Source organism: Amblyomma mixtum, chromosome 1 (assembly GCF_055824585.1).
Source record: "Amblyomma mixtum isolate Tamu chromosome 1, ASM5582458v1, whole genome shotgun sequence".
NCBI classification, from domain to species: Eukaryota; Metazoa; Arthropoda; class Arachnida; order Ixodida; family Ixodidae; genus Amblyomma; species Amblyomma mixtum.
The window spans coordinates 41,958,768-41,978,533 of NC_143012.1; the positions used below are offsets into that span (position 1 = coordinate 41,958,768).

Genomic DNA, 19,766 nt, shown 5'->3' on the forward strand with positions numbered 1-19,766 from the left:
ATTTGAGGAAAGGAAATTACGCATTAACTGTCTCAGTGGACACCCGTCATTGACATCACCTTTTGGCAGCTGGGTTGGACAGACCAGAGAATGAGCCATTGAAGGCTTTTGCCTTAAAAATTTCAGAGAATGCTAAAATGAATTCATTTGAAGGTAGTGGTCATCATTTTAGTGTAATAGCACCACCTCTTGCTGAATGTTGGCAGGGGTGTTTGTCTGACAAGAGCGAGTTTGCACAAGTAGGACCCGACATTGTAGACCAGGGCTCTCAGACTGGGCTCTGCGAGCACCCGCACTGGCCAGTCCCCCCCCCCCCCCCCCCCCCCCTTTTTGCACGTCTCTTCCTCGTCTCCAGATGGCGCCACGTGCATGCGCAAAAGTGACTTTGGCATGCATGTGGCAACTGAAGGTGTGGGTCGCACTTCCGAGCTAACAGAGCGTAGCCAAGATGAAAAAAAAAAAAAAAAACGCATGTCTTTGTCGGAGCTCTTAGCATGGCCTGCGTTGGATGTTTTTCTGGGTGATTCGACTGTGTTGGCAGTGCCTGGGCAAAGTTTACCACCAGCGAGCCCGCTTGCACTGAAAAAAGCCAGTATCTGCCGAAACAAAGAAATCTTGACACCACTCCGCTGCCAGAGCTGTGAGCGGCAGATGGCTATTGAAATTGGGGCGAGCCATCACATGATTCTGTACACAGCGCAGCTGGTCAAGAGCCCGAATGCGGTGACGTGTTCCTTTTTTGTCTATAGTTTTCTGCGTTCTCGTCTTGGAGTTAGAGGTCTGAGCATTAGTGAGAGATGGCCATTTAATAAACTGATAGCTGAACGCTGAAAAACAAAAAAAATGCTTACAGAAATGGACGAAATGGTAAAAAGGCCGCCACCGTCTGGAAGATGTTGAAGTAACGAGCGTTAATCTCAATGCGAGATGTGCTGTTTTCTATTTGCTGCCACAGATGGCGCTGTGATCTCAGGGTGGTAGCAGACCCCATAAAATATTGAAACGTGATGAGTAAGAGCTAATGCTCTTGTGAAGGGGAAAAACGTGAAGGGTTTATTCATAAGCAACACTGACCAATTGTGGGGGGTTTCCTTGGTACTGCTTGGTTCCTTGAGGCAAAAAAGTTTGAGAACCTCTGCTTTAGAGCAACATGTGGTTATTTTAAACTGCTAAATAGCATGAAACTGTTTAGTGGCTAATTAGTTGAATGGTTCTGGGACTCTAATTCGTGCTGTCACAGTAGGTTAACAAAGAAAGCAGGTTACATATGCGTTGCACACACTACCTACTGTCAGTGAGTGCTTTGTTGGATAAACACGTGCAGCTTTGAGTGCTGATTTCAGTCATGCGTCTGCATTTTGTGCAGCCCTCACCAGCGGACAGCATCTCTTCTGTTGAGTTCCGGTGCGCTAGCGCAGCTGAAACTCCGCGCGGAAGTTGGGCGAGCAGTGTCTTTGACCTGCGCAACTCCGCGGCTGATCCCCTGGTCCCGTCCCTTCTCGAGCGCACTCCTCCCGATGAGCTGGACCGCAGAAATGCAGCCCAGCGTTTGGAGAAACGCCACGACGCCCTCTTTGAGCTGTACCCACAACAGGAAGAGGTGAGCAAATGGTCAACTTTTGTTTCTTTCGTGTCTGAACTTTCATGATAGGCTTTGTCTCACTACAATGGGTGACTGGTGGTGGTGTGGAAAGCGTTTGCACCATGGTTGGCGCTCTATCTCGCATTTGCCAACAGTGCTACTGAAGATATAGCAACGAGATCAGGTTGTAGCAAGGTGGTTGGCACCCGTTTTCGCCTCTCACATCTGTTGATAGTGCCCCGGAACCAGCAACACGGTTGGTTGTTGTAGGTTTCTGGCAGCCATCCTCTGCTCACATAGATTGCCATGGAGTGAAGATGGTGAATACTCCAGCTGAAGTTTTTGGTGAAGTTTTATATTAAAAGTTTTGGCTATATCGAACTGTTTTACGATTTTTACCTGTTTGCTATAACGAAGTTCTACTGTATATTAAAAGCAGTTTTCTGGAGATTTAATAGTGGTATTTGGTTAAAGTAGTCACAATATTATTCCTAATGTGCTAAAAAATTTGATGTTAATATGTAAAGAAATAAAAATTCTTTGCTTAAAGCCACATCCTCCATTTAGTAGCCACAGCAATGGTAATTCTATTGCTTGGGTTTTGGGTAGACTGTCATGCAATAATGAGATCGTTTTTTTTTAACAGCACTATTCACAAGGCCTTGCTCATAATGAGAGCAGTAGGGAGGAGGTGATTACCACATCAAGTATTCTGCATGCATAAAGAACTTTCCAGAAATATTCTGGAAGTGTGGATTGGCAAGCATAGCAGGGGGTGGCAGAAAGTTTGGTGGGTGGATGAGATTAAGAAGTTTGCGGGAACACGGCGGCCACAGTTGACAAAGGACAGGGTTGATTGGAGAGACATGGGAGAGGTCTTTGCCCTGCAGTGGGCGTAGTCAGGATGAGGATGGTGATGACACATCTCTCTGTTAACAGACAGTTCTTATGTTCTTATTTCTTTTTTTGTTGTGCAGGAAGAAATTATTGAAAGACGGATGCCGTCTGAGCCCCCCCGTGAACACATGGCCCACCGGATTCTCGTTCGGTGCCTTGCTCTCAAGTATGCCAGCTGTTCCAAGATGTTCTTCACCAGCATTTTGGTGCTGTTGCTTTGGAGTGCTTGCCATATGTTCTTTTTCTTTCACCAGTTTGATGTGTCATTCAAACACCATAAATTAGTTTCAACTCTCAACTATATTTTTTACATCAAGGTAGATGGAGTGGCAGGTTGATGTGCGCAGTGCTCTTCTTACTTGGAATCCCAATGTAATGATTGAACTGTACTCATACTTCATGAAAAAAAACCTCGTTTTAGGGTTGAGCTGTTGTGGTTGATGTCTTGGGGTATAGACTCATAATTCATTCGCTTCCAAGGACAGCGATCTGGCTTCCAGCGATGAAAAGGCCAAAGTGGAAAAAGACGGCGGAACGCTGTGTGCTGGAAAAAAATGTCTCTTATCAGCAAATAAATAGATGACGGTACATGATAAGCACCTTAGTTTTGGTTCGTAGTTTTTACGCCAGATGGCGATAGTGTCCACTCGGTTTGCAAATTTTTACTCGGAAAAGAAAAAATGTAGTTGAACAGATCGTTGAAAAGACTGTGTTGATTGGATACAAGTGCAGAGGTAAATCAACTGCAGCTCGAACTCCAGTGCATTTAAATTCTTGTGAACGGGGTGCTTTTGCTTGACGGATACCTCCTACCACCATGAAGCAGAACTCGTCATTCAGATGCATCATCTGTAGAGCTCATCTGAATGGGAGTCTGAAAATTGCAACATCACACTTCACATGCATGATTGCTTTAAGATTTTCCATGCACAAAAAAGTGTCTAGATCTCGTTGGTGTGTACATGCTCTGATAGCCCAATAAAACAAAATTTGTTCCGGTGTGACATTTGTAGCGCGAGATATTGCTGGTTGTTTCAAGTGATCCGGGTCTCGCGGTGATCTCGATGATTAGCCCCCATGCTTTATTTTGATTGTAGTGACAGGACGCGTGATATTCTTCAGATGGAGGTAGCTCTTAGCATCAGGTACCATACATAAAATCAGTAAACTGCCCGATAACAGGAAATAAACGCAACGAAAGTATGCCTGTAAAAAAATAAACAAAAAAAACCTCCTAAAGGCAATCATTGTGTTTCCACTGCGCATTATATTAGATTATTCGGTAGTTTTGTTTATTCCGTACCTTTAAACAGTTCATGCAGCATAGAATTATAACATTTAAACATGTATAGTTCACACACTATGTACTGGAAATTTCAGTACTTACAAATTTATAAGTAGGTTGTTGTTGCTTAGGCTGTAATTGTAATTCATCAAAGGTGCAGAAATTGAAAAGCAACAAGGGGCTTTGTCTGGAGCCATTCTTAAAGCAAGGAGCCACAACTTTAAATTTTAGAAGGCACAGCCTCGGAAAACTGCCGTGTGTTGAGCCTGCTGCCATCGTCCTTATTCTATTCTCATTGAATGAGCACACAGTCCAAATTTTTCAAAGCCATTTCTTTTCTAATTGCATCTCATATGCAATACCTTTGTTGCCTTTCACTGTAGCTGTTCAAAGCAATGTTTGTAGGCATTCTGGTATTATCTCTGCTAGAATCTTACTTCACACACCTGACACACTGACTTTGTCCTTTGTTTCCTTGAAGGCTTGAGCTCGAGGTTGAGCCCATCTTTGGAAGCATGGCTATTTATGACGCCAAAGAAAAGAAAAAAGTAAGCCATACTTGTTTGTTGCTTTAGTTTCTAAATTCTTCAATGAACTGTTGTCCTCAAAAATGCGCAGATATGCTATTGTGGGACTTGAATGCCAGTGCTAGTCGTAGTCTTGCCTTGGCTGTCAGTGTGCAGATGACATTACTATGCCCTGGGCTATACTTGTCCACTTGTTAACTGCAGTTGAAGCTAGTTAAAATGCCTGTGGCAGTAAACCATGGATGGTTCATGGTACTGCACTATGGTTTTATAGTTACGTTGGTTAGCACCAGATGTAGACACTTTTATCATTGTGTAATGAATCTTGCCATATGGCAAGTTCTTCTGAACAGTACAGAGAGCAGCGCGATGAACATGAGAACATAATTCTTATATGATTTTGACTTCACTCGGGCTTTCGTTTGTTTTTGGATCACCATATTAAGTGTGCCAATATGTATCGGGCATTACTGTATCACTCAATCTCCAGTTGTTACGTGATGAAGATCTTCATGTGTCCTTACTGAGTCTTCACCGTTGTGTCCAGGTTTCAGAGAATTTTTACTTTGACATGAACTCGGAGAACATGAAGAGAATGCTCTCCGACCACATCCCTTACCATGACATCTCGACATTGTGTAGAGCTTGCATCTTTAACATTACCTACCCATCTACTGACCTCTTTCTAGTCATCAAGGTAAGTGTTTTTTTTTTTTTTTTCAGCAACTTTGCACAGCAGAGCAAGGGTTGGAGGGATGTCTGCTGAAGCGCAGTAGAACAAACTTTTGTGCTCAGGAATCGCTGAGACATACACATTCAAACTTACAAGGTGTATCTGCCAGGCATTACATAATAGTGTCTGTGGTTTCTTTCTGACATAGAGGCAGACATATGTATTTACTAGGGAGCCGATGAAGATGCAGATTTAGATATTTAATTGCAGTTATGCTGGACAGGTTATGTATGAGAGTGAATTTCTTTTTTCCTTTGCTAACTTATTGAAATGACTCAGATGGAGATGCAGGGGTAGCAAACTGCCTGTGGGACCTTTGATAAAGAATTTTAAACAACAGAAACAAAATGCACATGACAGCAAAAAAAAAAAAAGGATCATCACTCGCTGTTCGCTGCACATAATATAACAAAGTGCTATAGCTGTACACTCGGTAATAGCAGAACAGGCATGTTTCTGTTATGGTGTAATAGAAAAAGTTGGGTATTTTATGCGCATTACTTCAGAGATGAGAAAGCAGTAAAAGTGCATTGCATAATAACAGTGATACAGCAGTGTTTAATAACAATGTAGTAATAATGAAAAGAACAGGCATCTACATCAAGTAGCCATCTACGTCAGCTACCAGATTTAGCCAGTCCTTTTTTGTACCTGTTACTTCATTATAAACCGTTTCATTTTAATGAGGTTGGACTGTGATTTCTTTGGTGTGTTGCTTAGTGGTTTTGCTGTCAGTGTAAAAGCTTGTCTTATTGGAATCAGTCACAACAGTAAAAAATTGCGCTTGGCTGTCTTTGAAGCTTGTGATCTGTTGCCTAGTTGCAGGGTTCGACGTCCTTTTAACACTTTTGTGTTTCAGGTTTATGCTGAACTTGGCATTTTTATGGCCTTCTAAAATGTTGTTTGGTTTTGGTATACTTGCGCACTCTTTGCGACTGAAGGCTGCTTCTGCATTCCAGTCTGTTCTTCGTGTTGCTCGTTGTCTACTGTGATCCGAGGTTTAAGGATGGTTCAATTTCTATCTTTTTTTTTTTCAGCTTGAAAAAGTTTTACAAGGAGATATCAACGAGTGTGCCGAACCTTACATGAAGGATGAAAAGGTAACGCATTATGTTGTGCTATCTCAAGAAAAAAAAAATTGTGTCTGCAAACCTCCGTTGTGTAACTGTCATGCTTTGCGGCTACTGTGATTACTACAGTTATGTGAGCTTGGAACCGTTGCAAACTGAAATGTGGTTGTGGGTTTTCATTGCGTGCATATATCGCTGCAAAGACCAGGCAGTGAAATTTGGTTGTTCCAGTAGCATTCTTGTCACTACGGTGGTCTTTGCCTAGACATCCTCTTTACATTCAGCATGCACTTACAGATTATGTTGTTAGTATTATTATTATTATTATTATTATTATTATTATTATTATTATTATTAACCAGATACATATTGTTTACTCGGCTTCCCTGGGACTGTGCGAGATGGTTAATGTACTGTATTGACCACAATTCATTCACCTTGCCGCAGTGCACCATGAGAATGCTTTGGTGCTTTCCTCTTTGCATCTGCATGCATGCACTTGCAGATTATTTTTGTATTATTATTATTACTATTATTATTACTAACAAAGTACATATTGCTTACTGAGCTTTCCTGGAACTGTGCTGAATTGTTAATGCACTGTGTCGACCACAATTCGCTAACCTTGCCGCAGTGCACCACGAGATTACTTTGGTGCTTGAAAGTGTTGACTGAACGTGTGCCATTTGCAGAACAAGGAGAAAGTGCGTGCCAACGCTGCGGCGACGTGCAAGCGGCTCGGCAAGTACCGCATGCCCTTTGCCTGGACAGCCGTCTACCTGCTCAACGTGTTGACGGGAGTCAACAGCCTCGACAAAGACAGCGGCAGCGATCGGGACAGCATTGGCTCTAACAACACCTTAGGTGAGGAGAGTCTTGTGTATTATTGACACACTGGCACCTGAAGTGAAGCACGGGGCTCCGTCCTGTGTGTATAGTGTGTATAGTAAGCAGAACTTGAGGAATACGGAGAATTTAACTCTTATGCATAATGCTGCCTCAGTGGACTCCTTTATTCTTTTATGTAGCATTGTGACAGTGTGACTTTTCTCGTTTTTATTCATATTTCATCATTTGCAGTCTGTATAATCTTTACTTCATTATTATGCTTCCTGCATAACTCATTTTGCTCGTAGGTATGTATTTCATGCTTTAAGACAACTTAATCTATCTCGTTCTATGCGCTCTTCGGTTGGTCTATCAAGTGAACCTAGGAATAGTTGTTGGTAAGTTCACCATTTGCTAGCAGCCTGTGTCGTAGTGTTTGCAGTTAGCTGTGTTTATTTGGTTACCTAATTTTGGTTTGGTCACTCATTTGCTAGTACGTGTGAATGTAGGCAAACATTAACACTAATTAGACGCTTGCTGGCAAATTCTGCCTGTCACAATCTTCATTGTGTGTATTATTTTTCATTCCTTGCATGCTGTTGTTGTGATTACAGCAGCACATTATTGCTCGCCTGTGCTGGTATCATCATTCGTTCCTGTTTTTGGATTTACTTTCAGTTCCTGCCTGCTAAATGTGTCTCACAAGTGCACCTGCATTGGTTGAGAGCTTTTGCTGTCGAAACTCTATTACTGCATCAATTGTGTACTGCATCAATTGCTTTTTATAGTTTCTGTCATGAATCTGCCATGTAACGTTGTGATCCTTGCTAATCAGTTACCTTTTTTCAATCTTGTTTTTGTGCAAATGCTTTGCGTTTTTGTTTTTCTTTTCTTCATAGGTACTTCCTTTTTTTTTTAACGTAACTCGGAATTTTTATGTTTGTACCTGCTCGTACAGTAGCACTACCTACCTGCTCGTATAGTAGCGCTACCTGTTGGTGTAGTGCGTAAAAATAAATGCGAGTGACGCTCTTAGGACGGCGTGGGTCTCTGGAGCGGCGGGCTGGATCCGAGAAGCGCCGCAGCTGGTCCCCCGATGACTTTGCCAACAGCCTCGACACTTTCCGCCCGGTGATGCTCACTGTGTCGAGCTTCTTTAAACAGGTGAGTGCGCAGACACCTCGTGATTTTTGACTAGCATCCACGTGCATTGTCACTCTCTTGGGTTGGTTCTGCCTGTGGTAAAGTGTCAGGCATTCACGGGCGACGAAAGAAAGACGGGGCACATGTCTGGTTTATGGTCCGCATTTCTTGGCTGTGTTTGTTGTCGTTGCAGTGTTACTGTATAAACCTATGTAAGGGTCACGCTTTTTTTAAATTCAGGTGTTAATTTTGAAGGTGCGGCCCATACACGAATTAAAAAAAACCTTAAAACCATATTTTTTTGCTTAATTATCTAGTCCAAAACGGGATGGGGCCTATACATGGGTGTGGCCCTTACATGCGATTATATGGTAATTGTCTAATGGATATTAATTATGTGAGCCTGTATTAATGTTAATTTTGTGAACAGAATGTATATGTGAGTATGCGGGCTCTCTCTCTCTCTCTCTCTCTCTCTCTCTCTCTCTCTCTCTCTCTCTCTCTCTCTCTCTCTCTCTCTCTCTCTCTCTCTCTCTCTTTTATTTTGTACTATTCATTTTATTAAAATGCTTCAGGGGTGCATACCACCACATGTTATGTGGCCAGGCAAGTACTTTTTCCCACTGCATTTGTGAATATTAATTGAGCAGTTCCGTAATGCGTTCTACACCTGTTATAATTGCCCTGTATTGAATGTAAAGAAAAACTCCTGTAAAGAGAGTATTCAGGGCAGGGTATACGTATGCCTTCCTATTCACCTGGGCCAAGTTCTGGTTAACACTGTGATTGCCATAATTTCAAATTACTGTATCTTGGGTGCATGTTTCTTAGCTATGATTCAGTTGCAAAGTAAGGAAAAAGAAACCATGTAAACAGACTGACTCATTGTTGGCACCTCTGCAATTAGCTGATATGTAGTATTGTAATGCGAAAGTGGTGTTTTGACTACACTGCTAAAGATATTAATTCTAGTGTTCTTAAAAATCATGTTGCTGTCCTCCTTTCTGCACTTATCTGTCCACCTAGTGCTTTGTTCTGAACAGGTCTTGTCGCTTTTGCTTGCAAATCGATGTGCCCTGTTTATGACTCCGTGTGTCCCACAGGGCTTGGAATGCCTTTTGGCTGCTTGTGTAGTAAGGGTTCTCAGGAAACGCTGACACATTGGTGACGCAGGAGAGCGACAGACTGAGAGATGAAGACCTGTACAAGTTTCTCATAGACCTCAAGCGGTCTGGCTCAATGCTGAAAAGACTCAAGTGCATCCCAGGTGAGGCGCTGCATTGAAGTGGATTGCGTAAAGGACTATAGACACTTAATTTTATTGCGCATTTTCTTCTGGGAAACACTGCGTTAGACATTAGAATACGGGGATTACCGAGTGCTGTTTGCCTACAATAGCTAAATAATTTATAATTAAATTTCTTCTCTCATGCTGTTTTGGTTTCGGTTTCATCGACCGGACGAGTGTGACGTCAAGTTGATGTTTTGGTCATGTGATCCACTATAAAAATAGTAATATAATCGCTGATATGTAGTTTTAATTATCCACTGCATTTAATCATGGCAAAAAATGACCTGTCAGCAACTGTATAGCCAATTTTTCATGCCTCATGCGACCTAAACGCCAACTACACGTCACAGTCATCGTTCGACTGATGAAACCGAAACCGAAACAGCGTCAAGAATTTCAGTTATAAATTATTTCGCGGTCATACACGAATATCACAGTGTGCTCCATGCATACGAATGTCTAATGCATCATTTGAAAGAAGAAAACACGCAAGCAAAAATTTGGTGTCTACAGTCCTTTAAAGGGACACTGAGGAGAAATCGAAGTTGACTTGCATCGACAGAATACCAGCTCCTGATTACAAAAACGCCATTCGTACTGACAACAAAGCTCTTGTAACATAGAAAAGAGCAAGAACCAAAATACAGGTATCGCCGCCACAGGCCAAACTCGCAAGTACAAGCTTCATGACGTCATAGGACAAAACAGTGTTGCTAGAACCAATAGTTCCAGCAACACTATAGACACGAGGAGCCACGAATCACTGAGGCGCAGCAAATGCATGCGCAAATCTCCTTGACGTCGCCAGATGGCGCCACGTACCCGACAGCTACGTGCGCTCCTCCAGCGCCGGGACCAATCAGCGCCTGCTCCCCGGCAGTAGGCGCGCTCCCGGTATTCCGCTAACGGTAACAAGGTACACGGTATGCTAAAGGTGTCTATTTGCGAGAACTTCGTTGACGACTTCGAGAACGGGATCCATTGTAACGCTGGCAAAACGCCGTTGCAAACGTAAACGAAGTGACGGCCGCAATAGCCGATAGGTGCCTTCAACGTGCGGCCGGCGGTAGCTTTCTTTTCGGCTGCTGCTGGGCCGCACTGCTGGGCTGCACTGCTGGCTGCCAGAAATCACGGAGTCTGCGTTACGTCATGTGCACGTCATGTTTCACGTCACTTCGTCCTGTGTCGTCATAGGAGAATCCCAAGTTTGAATCAGAGCGGCGGGAAAAACTTTTTCAACTTCGAATCCAAATTTCTTAGAAATAAAGGCATCTTTCACTGCCGGCCAAGTGGCAACAAAGCCATGAAATGCCGAACTATCGGATTTTGCTATAAAAAAAATATTAATAGAGCTCTCCTCAGTGTCCCTTTAAGGCCTTTCTTTGCTTGCTTGCTGAGTGGTGTCTTCACTTGGTTACGCCTTTCTTGTCAGCTTTAGGATGCATTTTTGTTTTTAAACATAAAAATGCTTATTGAAGGGAAGAATAAAAGGCGTGCATGGACCTGGAGTTGCGGTTGCTTGTGAACTGTAATTCTGTCACTAACTGTATGTATATTTCATGCCAGGTTCACTGCGTCTGGACATCTCCCCGTGCCCGGAGGAGGTCCGGTACTGCCTGAGCCCCGAGTTGGCTCGCATCCACCCGTACCCAGACGAGAAGGGCCGCCCCACAAAGGAGATGCTGGAGTTTCCCCTAAAGGACGTGCTGAGGCCGGAGTACACGTACCGCAACCTCCTCTACATCTACCCGCGCTCCCTCAACTTCGCCGGCCGGCCGGGATCGGCGCGCAACATTGCCTGCCGGGTGCAGCTCCTCTGCGGAGAGGACGAAGTGACCTGCGCTCTGCCCGTGAGTGTCGCACCTGTTTTGTCGCAGGATTGCACATGGCTTAGGGTAAAGGATGGGGTGTGTTGAACGTGTGAACAGATGTTATCGATCTGATTTCGATTCTCACTTTGAGGTCCTAATCTGATTTGCACTATTGCTGAGAGGTTTCAAGTGAATTATCTGCCCTAGCTTGTTGCTTTCTTTTCCAACTCTCCATCTACATATATACAAGTTAGCTGGCTACACTCTATCACCGATAAGGTAACGTCTTCTCAGTGATAGAGCACAGACCAAAGAAGGAGATTGAAAGCAGATGTGGTGCTTCATGCAATTTTTTTTACTCTTGAAGCATTCATCCCTGCCTGCATTAAGAGAATATGCAGGAGGGGTGAGGTCTGTGAGAGTGCTTTCTAGTCATGATGTACCAGTATTTTGTGCTTTTCTTAAATGGAAGCTCTGCTCAAAGAAACACGATTTCGTCTTCCTTCTGAAATTCGTTTAAACAAAGTTAAAGGTGCACTGAAGAGGAATCTGAACTCGTCTTTTTGCCGCGGGAACTCTATCTACACGTTCCCAGCAATCTTAGAAACTGCGACTTATTGCCCTGTGTGGCCGATTTTCCTAATTAAATCGAATTAACGTCCGGCTCCCACCTTTTTTTTTTTAATTCTGCCTCCTACGGTGGGCGGAGTCGACCAACGCGTGGAGTGCCCTTCAGCCAGCTCCTTGGAGGCTTTGCTTTCGCTTCATTTTGTTTTTTAGGTTTCCGTGAATAAATAGTTTCATTTGCAGATAATATAACCGCGAAATAAGCCCTCAGAAATAAAAATACGCGCGGACTATTTGCTTCTACGGACTACAACGTATTACTCCGCCGATGGCAGAGCGGCAAGCCGCCACGGGACTGGGTGAAAGGCACTCCCCGCGTTGGTCGACTCCGCCCACCGTACGAGGCAGAATTTAAAAAAAAAGGTGGGAGCCGGACGTTAATTTGATTTAATTAGGGAAATCGACCACACAGGGAAATAAGTCGCAGTTTCTAAGATTGCTGGGAACGTGTAGAACGAGTTCCCGCGGCAAAAAGACGAGTTCAGATTCCTCTTCAGTGCACCTTTAATGATGTCTTCAAGCCATGCCATCTTCTGTGCCTTGATATTGCAAACAGCATTTGTCCTCTGTTGCAGGTACTCTTTGGTAAATCAAGCTGCCCGGAATTTGTTACGGAAGTGTACACCGCTGTGACATACCATAACAAGTAAGAGGGCAGTGCCCGTTTTCCTTCCTTCTTTCTGTTCAGTTTCGGGCTGTTTATATTTTGCTGCTTGCGAGTTCAACAAACTGTAGACCGTTTTATGTGAGGTAAGAAATGGGAGGTAGCAGCGTACTGATAGTTACTGAATAAGTTATACACCAAAAGATGTCTCTTGCAGCGATGCTGATGAAAGTGCAGATATACGACACTAGGGATAATCAAGCTAGATAGATAGATAGATACAGAGAGGGGGGAAAGGCAGGGATGTTAGCCAGAAAGGTTTCCGGTTGGCTACCCTGCACAGGGGAAGGGAATGAGGGGATTAAAAAGGGAAGAGAGAAGGAACGGGAAACACAGTCACAATCTTTCAAGCTAAGTTCGTAATAAGGGCAGCATGCTGATGGCAGATACAGTATGTGTCATACTTAGAGGGAACACAAGAAATGGTTAATTAAACAGGCTCTTAACTCTGGAAGAAATGCAGTTTTTACTGTGAAGAAAAAAATGGACGCAAAGGGCAGCGAGCTGATGGCATATACATTATGCGTTATACTTAGAGGGAAAACAAGAATTGGTTACACTGGCTCCTCACTCGAGAAGAAACGTAGTTTGCACTGTGAAGGGAAACAAAAGGGGCAGAGAGCTCGAGAGGAGAAGCTGCTGTGCTCCCGATTTGCGGTGAAACCTACTTTTCTCCGCATTGAGAGTTGGTTCAACCATTTGTTGTGTTTCCTGCAACTATGATGCGTACTGTACGGGGTCTCAGACTTGCATGTGCTGCAAACAGCGCTGGGAGTCGTTAGCCTGCCATGGATTTTGCATCCATCCTCACAGGTCCCCCGACTTCCACGATGAGATCAAGGTGAAGCTGCCGGCCAAGCTGACGGACAGGCACCACCTGTTCTTCACCTTCTACCACATCAGCTGCCAGCGGAAGGTGGAGCAGACAACGCCCACCGAGACCCCCATTGGCTACACTGTGAGCTCACTTGAGTGCATTCACCTTTGTGCTTGTTTAGCTTCGGGCATCATGAGTGCTGCAGCCTTTGTTTGACGCAAGCATGGACATCAGTCTTCTTAGGTACGCTTGACTTAGAAGCCATTGATGTGCATGAAAACTATGCTTATCTGGCCTTGGCCCACCGTGGTGGCTCAGGGGTTACGGTGCTCGGCTGTTGACCTGAAATACACAGGTTCGATCCCAACCGTGGCGGCCGAATTTTGATGGAGGCGAAATTCTAGAGGCCCATCTACTCTGCGATGTCAATGCACGTGAAAGTTCCGGAGCCCTCCACTACGACGTCTCTCTTAGCCTGAGTCTCTTTGGGACGTTAAACCTCATAAACTAAACCAAACTTATCTGACCTTGACCCTAATTGTGCAGCTCATTGTGTTACACTACCATCGCCGGTTGTCTTCGCTCTCTCCCTATTTCTGTCATTTCCCTTTCCCTTTTTTTGCTGAAGTGGAGTAGCAGGCTTGAGGCGTGTTCCTCTAGCTAATCCCTTGACCCTTCCTCCCACTGAAGCTTTATCTATCTCCCCTCTTATTTGGGTCTGTATCTGTACAACAGGGGTGGCAGTGATTTGCGGTGATCTGAAGCTGTGCCCTTCGGAGGAACGCTGCGTTGAATTCTGCCGTGCTGTCTTTCTGTGGCCCATTTCTGTGAAGTTACCAAAGCGCGTACAACTTATGATTCATTGCTTAGGTGCTGCTATGTAGGTTCTGGGCTGCTTTGAACTGCTCATTTTTTTTTCTGCTTTCCTCGCGACAATGTGGAGAGTGTAACAGCGTTAATACAGTATAGAGCACCAAGTTATACGTGTGTTGAGGCTGTTGCTTTGTTAATGCTTAACTCTTTCAGACGCCATTTTTTGTTTTATTGAAATCAGTTATTTTTTTCACCTAAGTAGCATATTCAGGCCTCAAGAAAGGAAATTTGCTAGTTTTTGAGCGTGAAAGACCAGCAGGTAAGTTTGTACAACGATGTGCAGAATTCCGTACAAAGTGCTAGATTTGTTAGAAATAGTAACCTCGAAATGTTCTCATGTGTCAGGTAAGCACCCTAGCAATCGTGGAAGCATTTTACGTTTCGAAGATGCACATTATGCCCGAAATTGAGCAAAAACAATCAATTTTTTCACTTGCAACAAAATCTGTCTGCACAAAAATGGTGGACAAAGTGGTACCTAGCCCACTGTTGAGTGAAATATTATTTACTGCGTTCGCTACATGGCACAAAAAACCAACTTATTTGCGACAAGAAGGCTACTCAGTTCAACTGAAACAATGAAATCACTGCTAGGTGCACTAGTCCCTACGAAAAAGCTGTGAGTTTCCTGTCTACACAATTGTGTACAAAGCGCCTTAAAGGGTTAACAATGTACAGGTCCAGCGGACCACTGAAGTGGTTTTCATGTCCTGGGATAAAATTTTGTTGCCGTAATGCAGGCTTGGAATACCACTTTGAAGGGAAGGAATTAGCTCAGAGGAGATGATGTAACTGTGCCACCCACTTCACCACAGTGGCTGCCGCTGTACCACGATGGCCAGCTCGAGATGGGTGACCAGTTGCTGCCGGTGATGCTGGAACAGCCTCCTCCGAGCTACTCCTTCTTGTCGCCCAGCATCCAGATTCCGGGCACCAAGTGGGTCGACGGACACAAGGGGCTCTTCGACATCTCCTTGCAGGCAGTGTCCACCGTCCATCCACAGGTGTGTTACGCTGTCCCATTCCCTGCCATTTACCGTATTTTCCGGTGTACAAGACGCACCCTTGTATAAGACGCACCCGCCATATATGCAGGCTGTCATTGAAAAAATTGGTATATAAGACGCACCCGTGTATAAGACGCACCCCAATTTACCTAGTTAGGCTAGTGACGCTTAATTAAACATGCTTATGCGACCATCGCAAAATGCACCGTACGTGTGAGTTTTTAAGCAACGCTAAGTGATCGAAAAAGGCAACACTCACGACATACCAGCCCACGTTTTAGCACAAAAGAAAAAAAAGCGAAAGAACTCTCTTTTTGTCCATAACAGTTTATTTTTACATAAAACCTTCAAAGTCTTCATCTTCGGATGCGCTATCGAAAAGGCAACGCGTCTGAAGCATTCTCTTCGCACTACGTACTTGCAAAGGGTGACTAAAAAAAAACATCGGCTTCTCTTGGCTTGTCTTGACAATGGCGAGAAGCGCAACTGTCGCCATCTTTTGGCATTTCACATTACCTTTGCTTGGGGCCTCCGAAACGACCCCGTGTTTAAGATCCCGGAAGTGGTCAACCTCGCCGTTTCATGATAATGTTCACCTAAAGAAGTTGTGCACGGCGGTCCCCGTATTGAAGTATTAACCATGTTGCAACCGCGTTATTGGTAGTAATATTTTTTCAGTGAAAAAAAGTTTGAACATGAACCTGAGTAATTTCTGAACTCCCAAAAAAACCCCGGAAAATTCGCATATAAGATGCACCCTTGTATAGGACGCACCAGCAAGATTTTTGAAAAAAAACCTGCGTCTTATACACCGGAAAATACGGTAAGTACAGTCTTTGCCAAAAGTAGCCAGGCTGCATGGTTTGCTTCACATTCGTACAGTAGAGCCCTCACGGCTTCCCTAGAGATCAAAAAGTTCTCTGAAGATGTGGACAGGGGTTCTTAGCGTACAGAGATTCAGAGCTTGAGGGCTGGCATAATAGCTCTAATATACGACTGAGAAAGAAAAACGTGCAGCCTGGTTACTTCTGACAAAGACTGTACATGGCCATTATACCGGGTGTTTCAGCGAACACTTTCAAAAATTTTCAAAAATAGGCTTGTTGGGGTAAAAATATGGCTTTTTCATCATAGTAATTACCAGTGTTGGCAGACGCCAGAAAACCGGGGAATCGTCTCAAGTAGTAAGCTGGTTAACTCATTTTTAATAATTTACTTTTTAACTAGTAGACTTAGGTGCCTAGTTGTAATTAGAGATTTGTAGCCGGTCAATAGTAATAAGCCATATCAGCTTTTAGAATTTCGAAAGCGCATTTACCCTCTATGCTCTGGCTGGACAAAATTTGGCTGCATCGTGCGAAAATACATGCTCTTTTGAAAGCATGCAGGCAAAGCAACCCCTCCAGTGCTCGTAACTAGTCGAAAAAGCCAAATTTCGTCAAGCCAGAGTGCCAAGGGTAATCGTGTTTTCGAAATTCTAAAAACTGATATGACTATTACTTTCAACCAGCTACAAATCTCAGATTGCAACTAAGCGCCTAACTCTTAAAAAGTCAATTATAAAAAATTAGTTAACTAGCTTACTACTGAAGACAATTCACTGGTTTTCAGGTGTCGGCCAACACTGGTCATACTATGCCGCAAAAGCCATATTTTTACCCCAAAAAACCTAGCTTTGAAAATTTTTGAACGTGTTCGCTGAAACACCCAGTATAGGTTCTCGCAATGCATACTATTTGGTTTACTTTCTTGCGACGTCTATAGTCGATTCCTGTCTAAGGTGAATGTGCAGTAAAACCTTGTTTATTCAACCCCCTGTTAATTTAGAAATCCAGATTATTCGGACTGCCGATGTGGTCCCGGGTAACACCCATGTAAGTCTGTGGCATCGAAGGCTCATTAATTTGGATGTGTCTTAGTTTATGCCAGTTAATTCAGACAGGCTCCTTATGGAGGCATGTTGTGAAATTGTCTAGCAAAGAAAGTGATTGTCCAAGTAGCCCTCTTCAAGTCTGAATTGCATGGTGCAGTGTAGACTGCAGCAATGCTGCATGTGAGATGGTTTCACTGCTACTGCATTGCACTGTGAATAAAGCTGCTAAAGCCTTCACCATTATAGAGCAGTTCTGCCCAGAAATTTCCAAGGGTAAGCACGCAGCAGTGCATTTCACGGAACTGTGAAAAATAGTCAGAGCCATGCAGTTTTAATCTCAGAAGCAGACAACCGTGGCCCAGGTGTTTTCACCAACTAAATTTGTTGCGTGAACTGTTTTACTGCGATGGCAGTTGAGGACACATTTCCCGGTTCTGCGGTTTCACTGGCATTGTTGTAGCATGAAGGAGAGGTATGAGGAGGATGCACAAAACTGAATGGTGTTGCTCCGAGTGCCACTTCACGGACCTGTGGTGCCCTCTTTGTGCAGCTATGTGAACTAGTGCTTGCACCGTTCGCTGTGTCGTGGATTTGTGCCACCCTCTGTGTGCAGCTGCGTGAACTAGTGCTTGCGCCGTTCGCTGTGTCATAGATTTGTGCCACCCTCTGTGCGCAGCTGCGTGAACTAGTGCTTGCGCCGTTCGCTGTGTCATGGATTTGTGCCACCCTCTGTGTGCAGCTGCGTGAACTAGTGCTTGCACCGTTCGCTGTGTCATGGATTTGTGCCACCCTCTGTGTGCAGCTGCGTGAACTAGTGCTTGCGCCGTTCGCTGTGTCATGGATTTGTGCCACCCTCTGTGTGCAGCTGCGTGAACTAGTGCTTGCGCCGTTCGCTGTGTCATGGATTTGTGCCACCCTCTGTGTGCAGCTGCGTGAACTAGTGCTTGCGCCGCTCTCACTACCACAAACTACTGTCGTAGGATGTTGTGTTACACAGGCACAGGCGGTAAGTTTTTCAGCAGTTTTTAGGGGACGTTTGATAACTTTACCCTTTAATTATTCGGACGGTTTGCTTGTCTCTTAAGTACAAATTAACAAGGTTTTACTGTACCTGTTGTGTTCTTCAGTTTCTTACTGGCCAGTAGTACTTATCTGGGAAATAAATATCTGTCTTACAGGCTGTATAGTGCTTTTTGCACTTCGCACAAAACCTTGTGCTTCATAACTTGTTTTCTGCTCACTGCAGCTTCCTTACTTGCGTACAGAATGATCGCATTGCACTCTTGAAGTCTTTACATGCACAGAGTGAGTTCAGGATCGCTGTCTCATCTGCCGCTGTATGTGAAGTTGGATGCCTCTACTTCTCCTCCCAGGACGAGCACCTGGACCGGTTCTTCCAGCTGTGCACAGCCGTTGAGTGCGGGCACGTGCCTCAGCGGCTTCTCAATGGCGAAACGGCGGAGACCATGCTCCGCGCTAGCCTGATGGAGCTTGTGCGGTGCAAGCCCGGTCCACTGGTTCGGTTCCTGCCGACCATTCTGGATGCACTCGTGCGGCTTCTTGTGCAGCCTCCCCGTCTTGGCGGCCAGCCGTTCAATCTCGGGCAGGCAGCATTTCATGCCCTTGCTGCTGTGGCTGACTCAGTCGTGGTAAGCACCTTTTAATGTTGAACATGTTTTGTGTTATGTTTGATTGTAGAATTTGTTTGGCAGGGCATTTGAATTTTGTGAAACCATAGGCTGCTCTAGGTTTCATACATGTCAGCACTGCTGAAGACCTCGTACATCTGGTACAGGTAGTGAGAGGGAAAGTTAAGGTAATCAGTCAGTCGATCACTCAGTAATTGACTAATTCTGTCAGTTGATTAACCAATCAGTCAAAGAAGTGAAGGCAATTACTCGAGCTATGAAATGAATGAGGATCAGTGTTTTTGGGGACTAAATGTACACATATGTATGCCCCCAAATGCACATGTGCACATTTTGGCTCTGAGAATAGGGGCTAGTCATGAGGAGATCATAGAGTGTCTAATCATTGAAACTGAGGAAAAGGCTGAAGACAGTTGAGCTGTCTTCCAAGTGCACTTGAAGAACCTCTCATCTTTGCTCTGGTAGTCTGCTTTGCTAACTTGTGCATTTCCTAGAATGTGAAGTGAACACATTCGGAAAGAAGAGTCTCAACTCATTTCCCTAGTTCAGCATGCAGCTGTCTCTATAGTGACTCCAGTTCATATCATTTCTGTGTCGATACGCTGGAAATCACGGGCAATAAAAATGTCCTGTAGAGTTACTCACTTTTTTTTGGTAGCATGTTCCCAGATAACGATTTTCCAGGTACTGCATTTAAAATCTCGACCAACTCTACTCATGTAAAGCACTTAGGGACCAGCCGATCACGTGCAAACATACAGTAGGGCCAAGCATGTTCCCAGATAACGATTTCCCGGGTACTGCATTTAAAATCTCGACCAACTCTGCTCATGTAAAGCACTTAGGGACCAGCCGATCACGTGCAAACATACAGTAGGGCCAAGCATGTTCCCAGATAACGATTTCCCGGGTGCTGCATTTAAAATCTCGACCAACTCTGCTCATGTAAAGCACTTAGGGACCGGCCAATCACGTGCAAACGTACAGTAGGGCCGAGTGATGCCTTGCGATTTGAAAAGCTGGAATGCAGCGGCTGTTACCTGCCACGGTGGCTTCTCTGCAATGCCTAGATGCACAGTGTCTAGGGGC

At 44.4% G+C, this 19,766-nt stretch overlaps 1 protein-coding gene across 2 annotated transcripts in view; it reads left to right on the forward strand.

Annotated features, from left to right (window-relative positions):
* Zir (dedicator of cytokinesis) overlaps positions 1-19,766 on the forward strand; it is a 63,676-nt gene that overhangs the window by 4,823 nt on the left and 39,087 nt on the right. The window contains exons 5-18 of one of the 2 annotated variants that reach the window (XM_089548786.1): positions 1,367-1,600; positions 2,560-2,645; positions 4,246-4,312; positions 4,839-4,988; positions 6,062-6,124; positions 6,787-6,958; positions 7,300-7,320; positions 7,959-8,086; positions 9,239-9,332; positions 10,923-11,206; positions 12,370-12,440; positions 13,272-13,416; positions 14,964-15,152; positions 18,402-18,677. In XM_089548786.1, the coding sequence (XP_089404912.1) occupies positions 1,367-1,600; positions 2,560-2,645; positions 4,246-4,312; positions 4,839-4,988; positions 6,062-6,124; positions 6,787-6,958; positions 7,300-7,320; positions 7,959-8,086; positions 9,239-9,332; positions 10,923-11,206; positions 12,370-12,440; positions 13,272-13,416; positions 14,964-15,152; positions 18,402-18,677 (1,980 nt within the window). The remainder of the gene's footprint in view (positions 1-1,366; positions 1,601-2,559; positions 2,646-4,245; positions 4,313-4,838; positions 4,989-6,061; positions 6,125-6,786; positions 6,959-7,299; positions 7,321-7,958; positions 8,087-9,238; positions 9,333-10,922; positions 11,207-12,369; positions 12,441-13,271; positions 13,417-14,963; positions 15,153-18,401; positions 18,678-19,766) is intronic. The other variant, XM_089548795.1, reaches the window with a different exon arrangement.